The 19,518-nt window shown below is 31.3% G+C and overlaps 3 protein-coding genes across 4 annotated transcripts; 1 reads left to right on the plus strand and 2 right to left on the minus strand.

Moving 5' to 3' along the window:
* The first annotated feature begins 488 nt into the window (after window positions 1–488).
* LOC113861685 (TMV resistance protein N-like) lies at window positions 489–7,044 on the plus strand. Its single transcript, XM_027494665.1, has 5 exons — window positions 489–964; window positions 2,600–3,692; window positions 3,780–4,058; window positions 4,128–5,141; window positions 5,220–7,044. Exons 1-5 carry the CDS (start codon window positions 489–491, stop codon window positions 6,789–6,791), a joined length of 4,434 nt encoding a protein of 1,477 aa, XP_027350466.1. The 3' UTR covers window positions 6,792–7,044.
* Window positions 7,045–10,292: 3,248 nt separating this feature from the next.
* Window positions 10,293–15,481, minus strand: LOC113863697. Of its 2 annotated transcripts, none has more exons than XM_027497354.1 (14): window positions 15,421–15,481; window positions 15,243–15,344; window positions 15,031–15,093; window positions 14,838–14,899; window positions 14,548–14,645; window positions 14,255–14,306; window positions 13,514–13,606; window positions 13,263–13,373; window positions 12,736–13,087; window positions 12,117–12,568; window positions 11,743–11,852; window positions 11,311–11,369; window positions 11,041–11,228; window positions 10,293–10,830 (listed from the first exon to the last, which is right to left on the minus strand). In XM_027497354.1, the coding sequence occupies exons 1-14, from the start codon at window positions 15,458–15,460 to the stop codon at window positions 10,642–10,644; spliced, it is 1,971 nt and encodes a 656-aa protein (XP_027353155.1). In that variant the 5' UTR covers window positions 15,461–15,481; the 3' UTR covers window positions 10,293–10,641. The 2 variants fall into 2 exon arrangements, with proteins under 2 accessions (XP_027353155.1, XP_027353156.1); XM_027497355.1 differs by having other exon boundaries at window positions 10,642–10,830; window positions 15,031–15,087; window positions 15,421–15,460.
* Window positions 15,482–16,255: 774 nt separating this feature from the next.
* On the minus strand, window positions 16,256–16,678 carry LOC113862176 (protein MAIN-LIKE 1-like). The gene has a single exon (XM_027495298.1). It carries the CDS (start codon window positions 16,676–16,678, stop codon window positions 16,256–16,258), a length of 423 nt encoding a protein of 140 aa, XP_027351099.1.
* Between the last annotated feature and the right edge of the window lie 2,840 nt (window positions 16,679–19,518).

A 19,518-nucleotide genomic window follows, 5' to 3' on the forward strand; every position in this document is an offset into this window, starting at 1 on the left:
TTATGAAATTACCTTAAATATTATACTAAAATAGTAAATCAACAAAAATAATAATAATAATAATAATAATAATAGTAATAATAGTCTCATATGTAAACGAATTTTCAGATGAAGCTGAAGTAAAAAGCAAAACTCCATGCAGTGTAGGCATTAACAAAAGAGAATAACGTTTTTTTTTTTTTATTTTAAAAACTAAATTAACTTATATCTATAAATTAAGAATTAAAATAACATTATCGAAATATAGTTAAATTTTTAGCTTCCCACTCTTACGCACTGAAGCACCTGTTATAAGCTTTTGACATGTGCACTTGTGCAGAGTTGGAGGTTCAACTACTTCAATAATTGTCCACACGCGAGGTGGTTTCGTGTAGGAAAAGACACGAAAATGTGTGTGTGTGTGTGTGAGAGAGAGAGAGAGAGAGAGAGGAGAGAGCATTTGAAGTGTGAAGCAGCACAGTAACAACGTTGTTTGCGATTCCATTGCAATGGCAGCAGCGAGCAAAGCCCCAGCGTGGAAATTCCACGTGTTCCTCAGTTTCAGGGGAGAAGACACACGCAACAAATTCACCGATCACCTATACGCTGCATTTAATGGCAGTGGCCTCGCCGTTTTCAAAGACGACAGAGAACTCCAGAGAGGACAAGTAATCGCGAGCGAGCTCCCCAAAGCGATTGAAGAATCGCTCTCTTCGGTCGTGGTTCTTTCTCCGCACTACGCTTCTTCTCGGTGGTGCTTGAACGAGCTTCTCAAGATACTTGAATCGCGAACGCAATTCAGTCGATTCGTTTTTCCGATCTTCTACGACGTGGATCCCTCCGATGTGAGGCACCAGCGAGGATCTTTTGCGCAAGCTTTCGCGAAGCATGGGGAAAGGTTTGGATGTGAGAGTGAGAAGGTTCGAAGGTGGAGACAAGCCTTGACGGACGTTGCAGATTTGTCTGGCTGGACCTCTAGGAATTGGTCAGTTTTGCTCTGTCACATATTTTGTACTGTTAGGTTTATATTTATGGATAAGAGTTAGATAAAGTTAGATAAAGTTGCATGGAGAGTGTTTGACATTTTTTTAAGGAAACTAATATTTTATTTCAGTGATTGGCATTGGTAACTAAAATTGAAGGTTATATTAGTGATGATTTTTCTATTTTAATCAGGGAATAATAAGGTTTGTATTTAAATTTTGTCCTAAGTCTAATTTTCATGTCTTTGTTTACTTACGTTGTGTTTTAACTAACAAGATAAAATGAATAAACAGTTGAAATAAATATGAACACTCTTTTCATTGGAAATTAATTGATGTTGTTTTAATTAGTTACTATTAATGTGTTCATTTACTTTATTTCCTAAAATTAATTTTCCTATAGATTTTTTAGGGTTTAAGGAAGCTATTTCTTTCCCAAGCGCGAGGACTTACAATTTTGTTTTTTAAAATCATGCTAGGAAGTTGATCTTCCCCAAACCATCTGCTCAACATTGATTTTTTAAGCTATGATGGGAAATTATGTTCCTAATATTTTTTCAACAAAGTTTTTTTTATAAAATCAAGTTAACTTAGACATTTAATAATTTTAAATGTTTAATTTAATTTTTTATATTACATGATGGCATTTTTTATTACGCCAATATTATAGAAGCAGTCTTCAAATTTCAACCATATTATTATATTTAACTATAATGCATGGTAGAAAGCACATACACTAGTAACTCGGTGGCTCCCGTATTAAAGGAGTCATCAGTATAATGTCCTGCTAGGACAGAGCATTGGCCATTGGGGGGCTAGTTTTTGTCAAGCAAAAGATATATGACTTGATTTGAGGACAATTCAAATCCATTTTTGTAATCATCAGAAGACATATAAGTGCGTGTACATGCAAATTTGAAAAATGTTTTCATAGAAGCAGCAAACGTGACGAGGGAAGAGTAAATAGTAGTAGTTGAGGAAGGATATTCAGATAAGACAAATGGAGGGGAAGGTATACTCGAAATAATTATTTTTGTTAGTTTTATTCGATTGCATTTATAATCTGTCATGTCTTTTATTGCTTTCGGCAGCTTGTATGACAAAATAATGAAATTTTTGGGGTACACAAGCCTCACTACTTGTTGGGTTTCTTGATTTTACTATTTCTTTCATAAAATGTTGATAAACAAGATACAGCATTCTTATTACTAATAATGAAAACATATCGAGTAAATGAAAATTGGCCAGTTGTATTCTTCAAAACAAGCAAAACCACAACAGAAAACAATAAAGAAACCCAATTAATAATCAACTGAGTACCTGGTACAAGACTAGAGAAGTTTGGCAAAGAAGACAAGTGATCGAAAAGTATAACCCCAAGCCATAACCTTATTAAACAAGCAAAAGACTAGGATAATAGCATACCACATACATTGTACACTTACAGAATGAGACCCTGAATATATAATTACGGGAAATTTTGAAAACTAGAGACTCTAATTAAGATTATATAAAAAGCATAATCCCAAATTGAAACCTTAATCACAATACACCCTCAGATATGATTATGTTGTTCCTTTACTTGATTATAATCCATATTACTTGATTCGTTTCCAAAATAATCATTTCTTATGTAGGCCAGAAACGGAACTCATTGAAGAAATTGTTGCAGAGGTCTGGGAAAATTTACAACCTCATTTGCCATCCTATTATGATGAACTGGTTGGAATTGATTCAAGGATAAACAACCTTTATTCCCTTTTAAGGACAGGGTCAGAGGAAGTTCGCTTTTTGGGGATATGGGGTATGGGTGGCATAGGAAAGACAACTCTAGCCAAATTTGTCTATAAGAAAATCCATAAACAATTTGATATTAGTTGCTTTCTTGACAATGTTAGAGAGGTTTCTAGTGAAAGAGATGGTCTGCTTTGCTTACAAAGAAAATTGCTTTCTCATCTGAAAATTAGAAGCATGAGAATTGAAAGTTTGGACCAAGGGAAGGAAACAATACGGAATCTCTTATTCAATAAAAAAGTTCTGCTTGTGCTTGATGATTTAAGTTCTGATATCCAACTAGAGACTTTAGCTGGAAAGCAAGAATGGTTTGGACCAGGGAGCAGAGTAATAATAACGACTAGAGACAAGCATCTACTAGCATCACTAGACGTTTGTGAAAATTATGATGTTCAAATTTTAAATAGTGAAGAATCCCTTCAACTTTTTTGTCAGAAGGCGTTCAAAGGAGAAAAACCTGAAGAAGCTTACGTAGAATGGTCAAAATGTGTGGTTCAATGTGCAGGAGGCATTCCTTTGGCTCTCAAAGTGCTGGGTTCATTCCTTTGTGGAAGAAGCGCATCCATATGGGAGGATGCTTTGAAAATGTTAAGGCAGGATCTACAAAATGATGTTTACAAGACTCTAAGAATAAGTTTTGATGGATTACGAGATATGGAAAAGGCTATATTTCTAGATATTGCTTGTTTTTTCAAGGGAAGCACCAAAGATCACGTGACACAAATATTGAAAAATTGTGGTCTCAATCCATTGATTGCTATAGACGTTCTAATTGAAAAATCATTGGTAACTTATGATGGATGGCATTTGGGGATGCACGATTTGCTTCAAGAAATGGGTAGGAATATCGTTCTCCAAGAATCTCCTAATGATGCTGGCAAGCGGAGTAGGTTATGGACTCTCAAGGACATTGATCAAGTATTCCGAAATAATAAAGTAAAATTTGTTTTACTTTATTTATACTGCATTTATAACTTGCTCCTCATCAATTCTTATGTTATTTTAATCTTCATATTTTATCAGGGAACTGAATCCATTCAAGCTATAGTTCTAAATCTGCCAGAGCCTTATGAAGCATGTTGGAACCCAGGAGCGTTCTCAAAGATGAGTAATCTTAGACTTCTCATGATATTAAATAAATTGCACCTGCCACTTGGTCTCAAGTCTCTGCCCAGTGGATTAAAAGTTCTTGTATGGAAGGAATATCCTCTCGAATCGTTGCCAGTTGGAGCTCAACTAGATGAACTTGTTGACCTTGATATGTGTCATAGCAAAATAAAACACCTTTGGAGAGGAACAAAGGTAACATTCTTCCATTTGACGTCTGGACCTTGTGTAATTTTTTAAGAGCTAATATATATTTATTTTCAGTTTCTGGGAAATTTGAAGACCATCAATTTGAGAAATTCCAAAGATCTGCATATAACTCCAGATTTCACTGGAATCCCAAATCTTGAAAAATTGGATCTTGAAGGCTGCATAAACCTAGTTGAGGTGCATGCATCTCTTGGACTACTTAAAAAGATTTCATATGTGACATTAGAAGATTGCAAAAATCTCAAAATCCTTCCAAGAAAATTGGTAATGGATTCTTTAAAACGTCTAATTCTTTCAGGCTGCTCAGCAGTTAGAAAACTTCCTGAGTTCGGGGAAAATATGAAAAATTTGTCCATGCTTGCTCTAGAGGAGACTTCCATAGCTGAACTGCCTTCATCTGTTGGTCATTTGACAGGTTTAAAGAACTTGCTTTTAGCAGGTTGCAAAAGTATTGTTTGCCTTCCAAAAACCATTTCTAATTTGAAATCTCTCATAAGGCTCAATATCTCTGGTTGCTCAAAATTTTCTAAGCTGCCTGATAATTTGAATGAAAATGAGGCATTGGAGTGTCTTAATGTGAGTGAGACTGCTATAAGAGAAGTGCCTCCATCCATTGTTTTCTTAAAAAACCTTAGACTACTTTTATTTCGTGGATGCAAAGGACTATCATCAAACTCTCATAGCTCACTTTTCTCTTTGAAGAAGATTTTTGGTCCGATTCCCAAGAGATTAGTTTTGCCTTCTTTTTCTGGTTTGTACTCACTGAAGAAACTCGACTTAAGCTATTGCAATCTCCATGATGGATCAATTCCTGATGATCTTGGCTGCTTATCATCACTGGTAACATTAGATCTAAGTGGGAACAATTTTGTACAACTTCCTGCCGGCTGCATCTCTAAACTTTTGAAGCTAGAGAAACTTTTATTGAAGTTCTGCCCAAACCTGCAATCATTTCCTAAGCTGCCACCAAATGTGCATTATGTAAATGCAAGTGATTGTGGTTCAATGAAACCTTTATCAGATCCACGGCAGATATGGGGTCACTTGGCATCATTTGCCTTCGATAAGGTCTGTCAATGTATCTTTTGTTTATATTATAGTTTCATTTCTTGTTAATTTTTTAACATACTGATTTCCTTGAAACAGTTGCAAGATGCCAAACAGCTTAAAACTTTATTAGTAAGTCCGGGAAACGAAATTCCATCATTCTTTTTCTATCAAAAGTATTTCAACCAAGTTCAAGACATAGAATACTTAAAAGATAACTACATTTGGGCTGATTCTACTGTGTCAATATCAATGGACTTGGCTGAACTTCGTCATCGTTATTATAGATGTGAATGGTGGGGAATTTTGGTTTGCCTTGTTGTGGAAGATGTGGTGTCTTCACCTTCCCAGGACTATCGCATTGGTTGGATTTCAAAAGTTCCTACCATCAACAACTTTTTGCATCAGCTATGTCACAAGTTGGAACATGGATTCATTTCAGGAATCCCGAATCATAAATATCCTCACCTGTTGATTTTATATCTTCCGTTCTGTCCATCTCGCTGGTTTTATGTTAAAGACAAGTTTCAATTAATATTTTTCAGTTCTAGTCTTAAGAGTAAGCTGGTGATAAAGAAATGTGGATGGAGAATATTATGTAAGGAAAATGCTGAAAGCTGGCGCAAAAAACTGTCTGAATGCAACACTGCTTCAGCCAACCTATGTATTCCACGTGGGGTTGGCTTATCTCCTCTTTTTGCTTCTTGGAGTTGGATATGCCATCTAAAGGTTCCCCAACGTTGCAAGACTTTCCTCTTGTCAGTCCTGTGCGATCGCTTGCCTGGTAATGCAAGGTGCAGGTTCTGCATCTTGGAAGGTACTATCATCCATGTTTTACGAGATTGTAGACGAGCTGTTGCAATCTGGGTTCAAATGGTTCCCGCTGACGTGCGTGATGAATTTTTTTCAATGTCGCTTCATGACTGGATGCATAGATTCCTTCAGAAACCTTGGTTGCCAAATAATTACCGGGACTATGATGCTGACTGTTTGAGGTTTACCATCACGACTTGGCTGCTTTGGAAGGATAGAAATAGTTCCATCATCGAGGGAAATTCTCCAACAGATAATAATGGGTTGTATTCTCTAATTCAGTCGCTAGTAAAAGAATATGCAATGTTTTTGCATCTAAATGGGGAAGAGGGTACTTCTGCTGTGAGTTCTCTCTCCGAGAACTCACGTCTAAAGCATTTTATTAAGTTGAACGTGGGTAGCTGCTTCCTGGGAAATCCTAGCATAGCGGGTTATGGAGGTCTCTTTCGTGATGTGGAAGGGAATTGGCTCAGTGGGTTCTATGGATCTCTGGGCGTTACAACAACTGTGAAAGCGGAGCTTCATACCATTTGTCAGGGTTTGATCACAGCTTGGGATTTGGGTTACAGAAATGTACTGGTTGAAACCGATTCATCTGAAGCTATACATCTGATTGAGGAGGCTAATATTGAGGATCATGCCTATGGTGACTTGCTAGCTGGCATACACTCCCTCAAGCAAAGAAACTGGTCCTTGAATTTGATCCATTCTCTCAGGGAAGATAATGCATGCGCAGACATTTTAGCAAAACTTGGAGCTGAGCAACATAAGGTCTATTGCTTCCTGGCTGATCCACCTGAGCAGCTTCGGCTGGCATTGATGGCTGATGCATTAAATGTTCAACTTCCTTGCCTGTAGTTCCTTTTTTATTTTTTTTTCAATGTTCCTAGGTTGAATTATGACTTGGAGCAACAGAAGTTCCTTGTGAAGAGCAATGATCCTTACTCCTCAATGAACTTAATAATGGAGAAGAAGCAACTTGGTCTGATGCAGAAGTAGAAACACAAACTGATAGGGAAAACTTGGATACAGTGTAATGCCTCTTGTAAGTCTATTCTTTGCCTCGCGTCTTTAACTAATTAACATGGGATTTGAGGTTATTAGCCTTTTGTCATGGACTCGTGGGTAATAACCAGCCAGGCGGGAATCCTGACTACCTTCTGATCATTAGTCAAATGGTATGCCCTTTTCCTGAAGCACAAAATTTAAGTGGAGTTTTATAAATATTGTTAGAATTGTTTTAATTAGAATTAAAATTTTATTTTGAATATATACTGACCTTTAGTATTAGTGTAACAGTGTACTATTTTTAATATCGATTTTTATTTCGGAAATTATTTTTAAAAAGTAATTTTAACTATATTTATAAAATTGCATCTAAATTTTGTTTTTATGGAGACATGTCCTACTCTATTTTACCTTATACAGTTGTCTAGAATTTTATTTCTTTTGCTCAGAGAAAAAAGATGACAGTTTAAAATTAATTTGAGAATTACCATTATGCCTTTATCAAAGAAAAGTTATGAACATATTCATGAGAAAAGTTTGCAAACATATGAAGCAAGAAACAAAATGTTCTTAGTTTTGGAGTATATTTTTTATGACTGTACATAAAAACATGCAAAATAAAACATACGATTTTTCATGCGTATTAGTTTTTTAATCTTCAAATAATGGAACTCTGGCTTGTGTCGACAAGACAATTGTACACTACATTTAAGAATGCTACTAGCATATAGCTCATGTATCATATAACTCAAACTTAAATAAAATTATAAATAAATAAGAAATGTTTAAATTAAAATGCATATCATAATAAGTAATTTAGGTAGATGTTAAAAATATAGATGAAAATATTTAAAAATATAAAAATACATTATAAGTTTTAAAATTAGCTATAAAATTTAAAACAGAAAAGAAAACCTGAAACTGAAACTGATATGCTTTATATTTAAGAGATCAAATCATCATCAAAGCAATAAAATATTAATTAATAATAAAAAAAGATTGTTAAATTTATAATTAATTAGTTTCCCTTTGACGTAACTTTAACGGGTTACTAAACCCGGTTTTTCTATTAAGAAGCCATTTCACTATTCAGTCACTCAGGTGGAATTTGCTTGACGAGACTTAACAATTAACGGTACATATACCGCTTAATTTATAATAAGCATTTTTCATTCGATGATAATTTATGCAATTAAGTATAAAAGTTATTAAAATAAATTTATTTATTTTAATAATTTATATAAAAAAAATTTATTGAAATAAATTAAAACTATAAAAATTATAAATTATTTTCATAAATTGTTCATTTTTTTTTTGTTTTAATATATATTTTCTAATAATTACATAACAACAATAAAGAAAACTGATGAATCAAGAAATTGAACAGAAAGACCGTCAACTTGTACAAATGTAGGAAATAAATAACATTGAATGTAATAAATGAAAATGAAAAATGAGAGACTAAATCCACTAGTTTGTCTTAGCATTCCAGTGTACTGCATTCCTCGATTCACTTAGTCCCCACACTATCCACATTTTAATGTTTCAAACAAGTTATTTCATTGAAAAATTAATAGAACTAAATTTGTTACATTTATAATATATTATGACAAACTAGTCATTGAAAAACTAACCATTATTTTGTATTTTGTATATACTCTTGAGATCAACCAACGATTTTCGCACAACTCGATTGTGCAACCTTCTCTTCTAATCAAGTTGTGTTAAGCTTTTGCCTCCAAATATCATAGATGTAGTCAATGCCTATAAAAAAAAACTCAAAAGGTTTCTACTTGAAAGACAAAGGCAATAAGAAGTTGATTGTTCCAGCAACGTAAGCTTCCAAAGTGATATTGTGAAGGACAAAATTGAATTTTCAATGTTTGCTTTGAAAATGAATATACTTTATGCCCAATTTCAAGTAGGTTTGAAATGCAAAGGCATGTATTCTTTTTGCATTCTACTGTTCAGGCTTTGGGCAAGTATTGCAACTATTCATGTTGACAAATGGGTCGCCTTCTGATAGTGTGAAAGACTACAAATTACAAAATGCACCGCTATTATTTAACGTGCTAAACTAATCTGATTAGTTTAATGTTTTAGAAGAGTGTGTTTCTAAGTTACTGTATATGCTAAATGAAAACTTAATATAATAAGAAACACTATTTAACATGTGGCATTGATTAAAAATAGACTATATTTGTTATGCTTATTTAAAGTTCAATTTAATTTAATCTATTTAAATAATAGATTTAATTTAAAAATTTTAAAATACTTAATTAATTAAATTTATAAAAAAAAAACTTATCAAAACTGATAAAATCACCTATTTAAAACTCTCAAAATTTATAATAACATTAAATAATTTTTATATATAAATATAATATATGTATAATATTATATTAAATAAATAAAATTTTAAAACAAATAAAATCTTAAATTAGAAATCATAATTTTTTTTGAGTTAAAGTGTCGTGAAAGAAAAAGCATTCTATATTAAAATATTTTTACATTACTATTGTATGATTCATCTTATACACAACACTCATTTATATTTACATTGTCTATTGTTAATTCATCTCATTTATTATTTTCTTTAATTTTATATATATATATATATATATATATATATATATATTGCATATAATTTAATATAATGCTAGTTTGTTTATTGCTTCTTTAATTTAATATGTAACTATTTTTTCACTTTTTCCCCCTACTTTTAAGTTTAACAAAATATCTTGAGAAGAATAAAACAATTTCATCTATTTATATGAAACTTTATATTACTTAATTTGCTTAATAATTTATAAATTAATGTTTATTTAATTATATTTGTTATATATTTATTTACTTATTTAAATAAAATATATAATTTGAAAATGATAAATAAAAATATATAAATTTATTAAAATATTTAACATCCTAAACCATTTTTAATATGTTATTGAGATATAAGCTTTATAATATTTTCAGAGGCATGCTTTTTAAGATATTTCAATAACTTATTTATAAAAAAGTTTAATGACATTAAAAACTTAAATACAAAATAGACTACTAAGAGTTAATAGATCAAATTGAACTTTTAAAAAAATTATAACTTTTAAAAAAATTATACTAAACTTAATAAAAAATTTATAATAATTAATATGTCAAACTCAAATTTTAAAATTATTAAATAGTAAAAGTCTATTTAGGAGAAGTTTAATATGTACTGACCTATTTCCATACTTACTGCCATCCCAGTGCCACAAAAGGATAAGAGAAGATATTTGCCAAACAGTAAGAAGTAGCATAAAAGGAAATGCAGCAGACATTTATAGTGCTTAAATCTCGACTCGCAATTATACGCAGAACCCAACACATGCTTATAGATACATTTAACCATATGAGATCAGCATACATTTTATTACATAATATGATTGTAAAAATAGAACACATATAAAGGTAATTTTAATTATTCTTATGATCACTTGAATGATAACATCTCTACAGCTAAATATCCAATGACTTTTGTCCTAACTTTGATACGTACTTACATAGAATCGATGTTCGTCAATTTGTTAATACGCTTTTTCTTCAAAACTAGTCACATTTATAAAAATGAAACGCAGAGACTCTTAAAAACAGCGAGAAATTTTTATGTAACAAATCATATTGATCAATGGGAATCATATTGATCAATGGGCTTGTCACATCCTCATAAGGACTCTGCAAACTGGGAAGCTTCCAAGTCTAGCTCTTGTCTCATGACACAGTTCATAAACCACTCACTACTGAAAGTCTGTATACCTTTCCTTGCAGCTATCATTGCTTCTTCTGTGTCTTCTTCGCATGTCACAAATATTGTTGTTGATGCTAGATTTACTTTCTCAAGTCCGCTAACAACCTAATACAAAAATAATAGGAATTTGATAAAAGGCGAGGTTCAGTTACAAAAAAGCCCCAGGAAAATAGAATGTAGATAGTTATGTTATGGGAATAAGGTGTATCATGATGTAGATAAAAGCATGTCTAAATGATGTGAAATGCCAGATGCAGCACTGTATCAGGTTGGCTTAAATTTAAATTTCAGCATTAGAAAAAAGCCTAGACTTACATTACCACCTGCGGACCTGACAATTGCAGACAGTGTTTTAGCAGGAGTTTGAACATGAGACGCGATACATATATTATACCCTTTAAATAAAGCATGGGGGTTGGCTTTTGCTCGGGAAACTGCAGTTTTTAAATCACATCTGTACTTCAGAAGATAGTCCTTATCATTCAGTATGTGAGGCAGTGCATCTGCATATTCATTTTTAAATTCAGTGCGTAAGCTATCCTCTGAATAATTATTAGACAGAGAATAAAGTTTGGTCCACCTTACCAACAAATTTGCCTTCACGAAAACTTTCTTTTAACCAACTTGATGAGACCACCCAAGCACTGTGCAGTCATCAAGATCTCCTTGTTATAAATAATCAACATGATGAATTATACATACAAAAATGTATATAGGGCATACATCAATGAATAAAAGAACGACTTCATAAGAATCAAACTATAAAAACAATATTGGCACGTTTCGATTTGATTGCTTTTTAGGCTAAAATCATTTGTTTATCCAATAGCTATCTTAGTAAGATTTTGATTAAAAGTTGTTTTTAATATAAAATAGTTCCAGAATTTATTTAAAAAACCAAGAGACGTCAAGATTTCAACTAGCTGCAAAATGCAACTAAAACTAGATTTCAACTATAAATAAAATTTCAGTATGAAACTGGGCATGCCAACATTTGGAATTATAATTTTGACCTACCCTGAACAGAGGGCGGTACAAAAATTCAGAGTTTTTCTCACTTTTCCCGTGACAACATGTGTGGTCATACTCCCATCGTCGACAATAGTTCCACCAAGGTCTTCAATCACCTATACATAGAACGAATGTCTAATGGTTGCTAAAAAAATCTAGACCTCTGCATTGGAGTAATTCAAGATTCTAGCCCATTACTAAAAGAAAGAAATTGAAAGCTTCAAATTATTTTTCCTGCCAGCAGCAAGAAACAAAAGCTTAAAAAGAGAGAATGTCAATACGTTGAAAAGAAAGAGACCGAGTCTCTAAAAAAAGACAGAAAAAATATCCCCCATCAATTTACGAAAGCATTCATAAAATGGTTGGTTAATTAAGCACACCTTTGTAAGCTGTGTTTTCTTAGCATCATCAGCGATATTCATCAACATAATTCTAAAGCATTGTGTAGTCGATAGAAGTCCTTTGTTGATGGGAGCTTCTGAATACAAATAACCTTGTGTATATTTTTCAGAATTCGTCGTCGTCAAAGAAGGATCACCATGAGGAATTTCTACAAAGCACGGGTTGACCTTATCGGTTTCTGAGATAAACCCCCAGCTATAATCTGATCGACAATCAACCAACTGGCTTCCCTTCACTCTTTTTGACTTCAACGAGGATAAAGAGGCCTCCCAGGCCCTCTTCGCACCTTTTGTAGAATGCGAACAATAATTCACATTACCATCAATTCCATCCTGCGAACTTTCTGCACAAGCGGCATGCCGGCCATCATTTACTTTGGAAAAAGGAACAATGTCATTGCAGCAGTACTTAGGATTGTGACTGTCAAATCCTGTTCAGAGTGTAAGAGATTACAACAAAAATTACAGAAAAAAACCAATTAATTCATATAAAAGATAATTTGTTTACTACTTTTTTGTAATTAAAAAATAAGAAATCATTGAAATTATAAAATAATCACAACTGCAAATATGGGGGACAGACAGAACGATGTCCTACCACCGAGTTTGTCATATTCTCTTGAGGATCCATCTTTCACCAAGGCCTTAGGTTCCCTTTTATCTGATTCTGTCCTATGGGAAGATCTATTTGGAAATTTCAAATCAACATGTAATTGTCCTGAAAACTCAAGTTGCTCATCTTCAGCAATGGCAGATGTAAAGGAATTCTGATGAAGCTGTGAGGGAAGACACTTCACAGAGTTAGCATCCTCGGCTAAGAATTCTTTCCTTAGGTGGCATACCATCAGAGTTGAACCACCAGGAAAGCATAATGATTTTCGAATATCAGCTTTTACAGGTAACCTGCGGGCTCTTCCTTTGGTATCAACCTGTGCGATTGATATAAAACCCTGCAGTTGCAATTCAAAGCAACATTGTAACATCATAACTAAGGAGCACCTTTTATAGGCACCATAATACTGGTTTTGATATCACTGAGTAATTCTCTTTGCATAAATGCCAACGTTTTCTATAATGCCTAAACTATCTGCTCAAGCTTTCAGATAATTTTCTTTTATTAATTACCTGTTTAAGCCAAAATCCTTCAGATTCCTTGTCTCCCCAGCAGAAAATAGAACGTATGCCAACACTTTGAAGTCTCTTCCGTAGTTCTAGAAACAATAGATGACCAAAACCCTGCAAGATATTAACTAATAATTAACTGAGAAAGAAACCTTATCTTTATTTGAACCATAAATTATAACTTGTTTACTATGAGCACCTAACCATTTAAACATAGACAACAGTTAAAAGAAAATGTAAAAATTATGAAAGACCTTCCGTTGATGGGTTGAATTGACAGCTGCAAGCGGGATCTCAGCATATTCTGTATCAGCAGAGATGATTTGGTATGTGATTGCAGCTATAACCTGTAAAATGTCAATAGTTAAGTTAATCTATACATATGCCGCTATAATTTTTTTGTTTCCACTGCCAAGCATGGTTGTGTAGCTCACATTAGATGATAGTTAGAAACATTTTTTCCTTTTATTTCCAGGCCAATCAGGGAAATCGTTGACACAATGTCAACCCACTTGTAAAACCAACCATTCCATCGATTATGCCTAAATATATTGTCATTTGATACAATACACAATCAAACAGTACTAAAATTGTTAGGTTTTCGCTTTAAGCACATGCTTTACTATAATTTGTAAACGTAGCATGACTAACGCATTGTCCATAAGTTTAATTTATAGGATAATGCAGCATACGTTACTTATAGATGCGCCCTAGACGTCCAAAAAATATGGGCTTACAAATATAACACTGATACAATACGGATTGAGCTCTTCTGAAGTGAAGGAATGTGTAAAGTGAGAAAATGAAGTTTTATTCACCTTGTGATTTAAATTGAAGTACTTTATAAATATAAATAACTTAAAATAAATGGTCGATAGACCTTTACTTTCTCATTTTACACATTCCCTCACATTAGAGAAACCAAATCCAATACAAAACACGTGCTCCAATTTGCGATGCGACTTAAATAGAGTCGTCTAGCAGAAATATATTACCTTTCCCGAATTTTCAACAGAAGCGGATTTCAGAAGTAGTGTTCTGTATTTCCTGCAAGAATATACAATTAATAACTGAAAGCTTCTTACATCTTTCAAGTAGCCAAAAAAAACACCCAGACAAAGCAAAGCCTACAGTTAAACCAGGTTAAAATAACCTCCCAGACACAAATAAACAAACTTGTGGGAAAAAAAAAATGTTAAATAGTAATAGTTAATGAACTAGCAGCCACACTGCCGGGAATAATTATAAACACGCAAGAAAAACATGAAGAATGAGAAGTAGCTAATACCCATTAGTCACACATCTCTCAAGAAACTTTGATTGTTTTCCTGTATTCGCAGCATAATTCATTCCAGGTAGCTCCGTCATATACATCTTTAATACCTCCTGCAAACCCATTTACAGAGACATTTCGGATGGGAAAAAATGGCAGGGTCAAATTTATATCACTATAAAATTTTTACAAAAATGTGTAAGCCATGAATGGTATTTTAAGTAGCTTTCTCTAGTTTTAAAATTTACTAAATAAGGGTGGAGAGAGACCCGCGTGACACAAGCAAACACAGTAAAGGGTGTTACCTGAAGGTAGGACTTGCTTATTCCATCAACATCTTTAGGATTAACTAGCACAAACTCGTGATCTATGAAAGTATAAACGTATAAACCAAATAACAAACATTATAAATAATGATCATCTAATAGTTACTATTAACTGCACACTTACATGAAAGTAATATTTATAAATCACATGTATGCTAATGTAGCATTTTACCTTTATCTCCGGACCTGAAATCCTCAGAAGCGTTTCCGTGTTTTGCAGACACGTCGCCTACTACTGTTTAAAGAAACGAGAAAAAAGAAAAAGAAAAGGAAACATTAGTAAAAATCATTAATCATATAAATAATAAAAAAAAAAACTCAAACTCAAACTCAACTGTGTTCGTAAGAATTAGTAAGAAACGAAACAAGCATTGTCTAAAATACCTGATACTTTGATCTTTCCGCTTCGGGGCAGAGAGATTACAATACTGTCAGAATCGGAGCAGCAGGTGAAACGATTGGCCTCTACCGTAATCTCGCAGTTACCTGAGAATGTGGAAATCGAAGTTAGAAACGAATATTGAAATGGAAGTCTTGGAATTCTAGGGTTTGAAAGATTCACCGATGGAGATTGGTAGTGAAGGTTTTCGTTTTGGCGCCATAATTCTTTTCGTTTTGGCCTTTGGTTTAACTAGTTGCCGAAGAAGCACTGTATTATATAGAGTCTGAAAGGAGTGGGCGTGCCGATAATATATTCAAATTTCAGTGGCATAAACGACATTTTATTCTTTTAAAAATAAAACTCCTACTAACTTACTACTTGACGTGTGATTTAGAATCCAACCCCTATTCCAATTTTCAGCGTAACAAAGGGGGAAAACCACGAAATTCTAAAATGGACTAAGTAAGCATTTAAAGGAAAATTACATTATTAGATATTTTGGTTCCTGATTTTTTAATTTGTACATCATTTCAATTATTTTTCTTGTTTGTTTTTTATTCTTTCAGATAATTTCACATTGAAAGGTGAAGTAATATACATTAATTTTTTGTTAAATAATTTAAATAATATTAATTTTAAAAAAAATTATCAAAATAAAATAAAATAAAAAGTTATTCCTTGTCTGGGGTAAATTTTTGCCACGTAAACACCTATTTCAATTTAAATCAGACAAAATTAATTATTTTTTTTTAATTAATCATTTCGTATAAAAGAGAGACGAAACACTCTATATGACGACATGTGTCAATGATTTCGTATAAATGAGAGACAAAACTATGGTCAAGTGTCAACATTGCATCTTATTGATTTCGTCCACATGTAAGACGAAATGCATATGGTTTCGCTCATATTTGAGACGAAACCATTATTGCCCGCTAGTTAACTCCCTTTCGCTGTCCCCTTTTATCCAGCACAAATGAAGTATAAAATGCTACGTTTGCAGAACCAAATTACGCTAGCACATTGAAAGAATAAGGGAAACAATATCAGCATAATTACCTCCAATAGGAGTTATCACAGGTCTTCCATCAATGCATAAGCCTAACAATACTAATATATCCTGCAAAGTAAGTGTACACTCGCCTGAAGGTAAGTGAAAAGTGTGTATCTCTGGCCTCCATCTTTCTACTAATGCAGTGATCAACGGGAGGTCTAATGGGAACTGACATATAAATCCTGCAAGCTCTAAATGTGGAAAGATCTCCTCTGAAACACCATCCAAACCAATTGGAATAAATTGGCTCTTCCTAACTTTCAAAATAGGATGATCTCGATCATTCCATATATGTTCAGACACGTGAATATTTTGTAAGTGCAATAATGAAGGATCCTCTGGTCCAGAATGAATGACTCTATTCTGTTCTGAAGATGACGCCATCTACAAAAAAAATTTATACATACGTGTGTGTTAGTTTCATTGTTTAGATAATTTTCAACCATTTTTATTTATGACTTACAAATAATATGTTATCAACTCAAATATACAAAATATCAATTATCTATAAAAAATAATATGGTCAACATTTTAAATTTGAATCTAAATTATACGAAAAAAATTCATAACAAGCATGACGTATAATACCACAATGTGTTCTTAACTTATCACATTATTCAAATACAAAATCTATTTATAATATTTTTTTAGTGGAATACAAAAAAAATCAAATACAATGGTTCATAACCAATTTTTAAAATTTGACTAAATAAATTAGTAATTTGTCTAGAAATATGTATATATATTTTATGAATTTTTTCCCTATATTTAACAATTTTTTTAACTTAGTACATCAAAATAAATTACCATATTAATTAAAACCTATAATCATTAAAATTTATCATACAATAACAACACTAATTAACAAGTTGTTTGTTTTTTATTTTTTATTGGTCATCGTTTATTAAATTATATAATTATCAATAATTAACCTCAACTAATTACAATCACTCTAAAGGTGTTTGGACGGTGGCGGTGTTTCTCCAACTAGCTTTCTTCTCCGTTTACAGTAAACTGTGCAGTTCTCTCAACCTCCTCAACCTTTCTATCCAAAAACACATTCAATTGTTGCAAACCAAGCAGATCTAAACACGATTCTGCAATGGATTACCAATCTCACTCACGAATCACGCTCAAACAATAACAAAATACCCACCCAGCTCGTTAAACGAAAAAAATGGAGGAAGTGCGTGATTGAAACAACAGAGGGTAGTAGGGAAGAGGGAGACGCAGGGTCCGTCGCTCCGCCAACACGTGGGCCAATCACGTATTTTCATTCCTACGTTAGACGAAATCACCTTTTCGTCTGACTCATAGGCGAAACAACATGATTGGCCCACGTGTCGCAGAGCGGGAAAGTGTAATTCAAATTTTATGGATTTTGTCCAAATTTAGGGCAAAACTATTAAATAAAAAAATTAAAAATTTATTTCGTCTGGTTTAAATACGAAATAGATGTTTATGTGACAAAAATTTGTCCCAGACAGGGAATAACTTTTTTTTTTTTTGGTAATTATTTTTAAAATTAAGATTATTTAAATCATTATCCCTTAATTTTTACATTCTTCCTTATTTTTAATATGTTAAAAGCTTGCTTTTATATTAACTTGTAAGATTTCTTACACGTGAGTTTTGTTAAATTAAAAATATGTTTTGAATACAAATTTAAAAATATTATATAATCATTTTAAAATTTAATAAACTGTATAAATTATAAATAAAAATTATTTTTTTGCTATTTAAATAAAAAGTATTTTAATTATTGATAAAAAATATTTAATTACACTTTGTATCTTTTTTTTCAACTTATATATAATTTCAGTTTTTTAAAATTGCATTGTTCATGTTTAATTTTTAATATTTTATTATTATTTAAATTAAGTCTCCAGCTTAAAAAATTTATTTAATAATTAATAGCATATAATAGAATTAAAAATATTATTAATTAATTTTTATAAATTAATAAATAATATAAAAATAAATAAATAAATTTATTACATTTTATTTAATTATTCCGTTTATGTTTTTAAAATTTTACATAAATTAATAATATAATATATTTTATTATATTTTTGTTTGTTATTGGATAGAATCTTGTGGTAGGAGAGGAATTTGAATAATTAAAAAAATAGAAAAATTAAATATAAATATTAAAATAAAATAATCAAAATCACGTATAAGTTAAAACATAAGAACTAGAGATATAATTAAATTAAATAAATATTTTGTATAATATTAAATTAATAATAATTGTTCAATGTATACAAAATTATGTAACATAATAAGAAAACAATAATTGTTAAATATATTTTATTTAAAATTATTCATATAAATACTTTAATGTAATTAAAAAAACTATTTAATAATTGATTATCGCATTATTCATTTTGTTTAGTTATAAAAATTGTTTAAAAGATCAAATTTTAAATTGTATGGTAATTCATAACTTTATGCAAATTCAATAATGTTACATTGATATGTTAAATTCTCTTTCCTTTTGTTTCTGTGTCCTAATACTTCTAGACTATGTGAAAATTACTGTGAGGACTTTATTTTACATTAGACTCATTTGTTTACGATTATTTATTGAGAAAAGGATTTTAAATTTTCAATTTGGACTTTTTCTTTTACTTGTTTGAGACTGTGAAAATATCAAAAGTTAAAAATATTTCTTTTAGATGTTTTAATATCTTTTTAGTAGTTTTTGAAGAGAAGTGCTTTTAAAATTATAACTAAACAAAAAATGAATTTTATTTTTAAAAATTATTTACAAAAAATTATTTGTATAGTGTATACGTCCTCGAAATCACTGTTTTAAAATATTTAAATAAACGAGTTTGAGTTTTATTAACTACAAATTAGAATATGTCAATTTTTTAACATATAATTTATTAAAATGTAATTTTTTTTATTCCTGATTAATATATTAAAAATAACGTAAACTAATTATTTTATGCAATTAAATATAAAAAGCAAATCAATCATGTCCTAATTCCATTAAAATTAATAATATTTAAAAATAAAAGTAATAAAATTTATAAAATTTCTTAAAAATAAATAATTTCTCATCAATGTTCCAAACAAAATTTAATTATTTACCAAAAAATAATAATAATTTACCAATCAAATCTTATATTTTATCATTCCAAATGTAGCTATACTTTATAGGCTTGCTAAATGAAGAATTAGATATAAACATTATTAATTTTAAATCAAATGGAAAC

The sequence above is a fragment of the Abrus precatorius genome, unplaced genomic scaffold, assembly GCF_003935025.1.
Source record: "Abrus precatorius isolate BTA unplaced genomic scaffold, Abrus_2018 Scaffold3, whole genome shotgun sequence".
Lineage (NCBI taxonomy): Eukaryota > Viridiplantae > Streptophyta > Magnoliopsida > Fabales > Fabaceae > Abrus > Abrus precatorius.

What these genes read in the sequence shown, in the direction of transcription:
- LOC113863697 (XM_027497354.1), bottom strand. Translation starts at nt 15,460, where the DNA reads ATGGCGCCAAAACGAAAACCTTCACTACCAATCTCCATCG. An exon ending in TGTACCGCCCTCTGTTCAGG is followed by an intron (nt 11,370 to 11,742) that starts GTAGGTCAAAAT and finishes ATGACTGCACAG; the next exon opens with TGCTTGGGTGGTCTCATCAA. An exon ending in TCAGGTCCGCAGGTGGTAAT is followed by an intron (nt 10,831 to 11,040) that starts GTAAGTCTAGGC and finishes TTTTTGTATTAG; the next exon opens with GTTGTTAGCGGACTTGAGAA.
- LOC113862176 (XM_027495298.1), bottom strand. Translation starts at nt 16,678, where the DNA reads ATGGCGTCATCTTCAGAACAGAATAGAGTCATTCATTCTGGACCAGAG.
- LOC113861685 (XM_027494665.1), top strand. Translation starts at nt 489, where the DNA reads ATGGCAGCAGCGAGCAAAGCCCCAGCGTGGAAATTCCACGTGTTCCTC. An exon ending in ACCTTTGGAGAGGAACAAAG is followed by an intron (nt 4,059 to 4,127) that starts GTAACATTCTTC and finishes ATTTATTTTCAG; the next exon opens with TTTCTGGGAAATTTGAAGAC. An exon ending in CATCATTTGCCTTCGATAAG is followed by an intron (nt 5,142 to 5,219) that starts GTCTGTCAATGT and finishes TCCTTGAAACAG; the next exon opens with TTGCAAGATGCCAAACAGCT.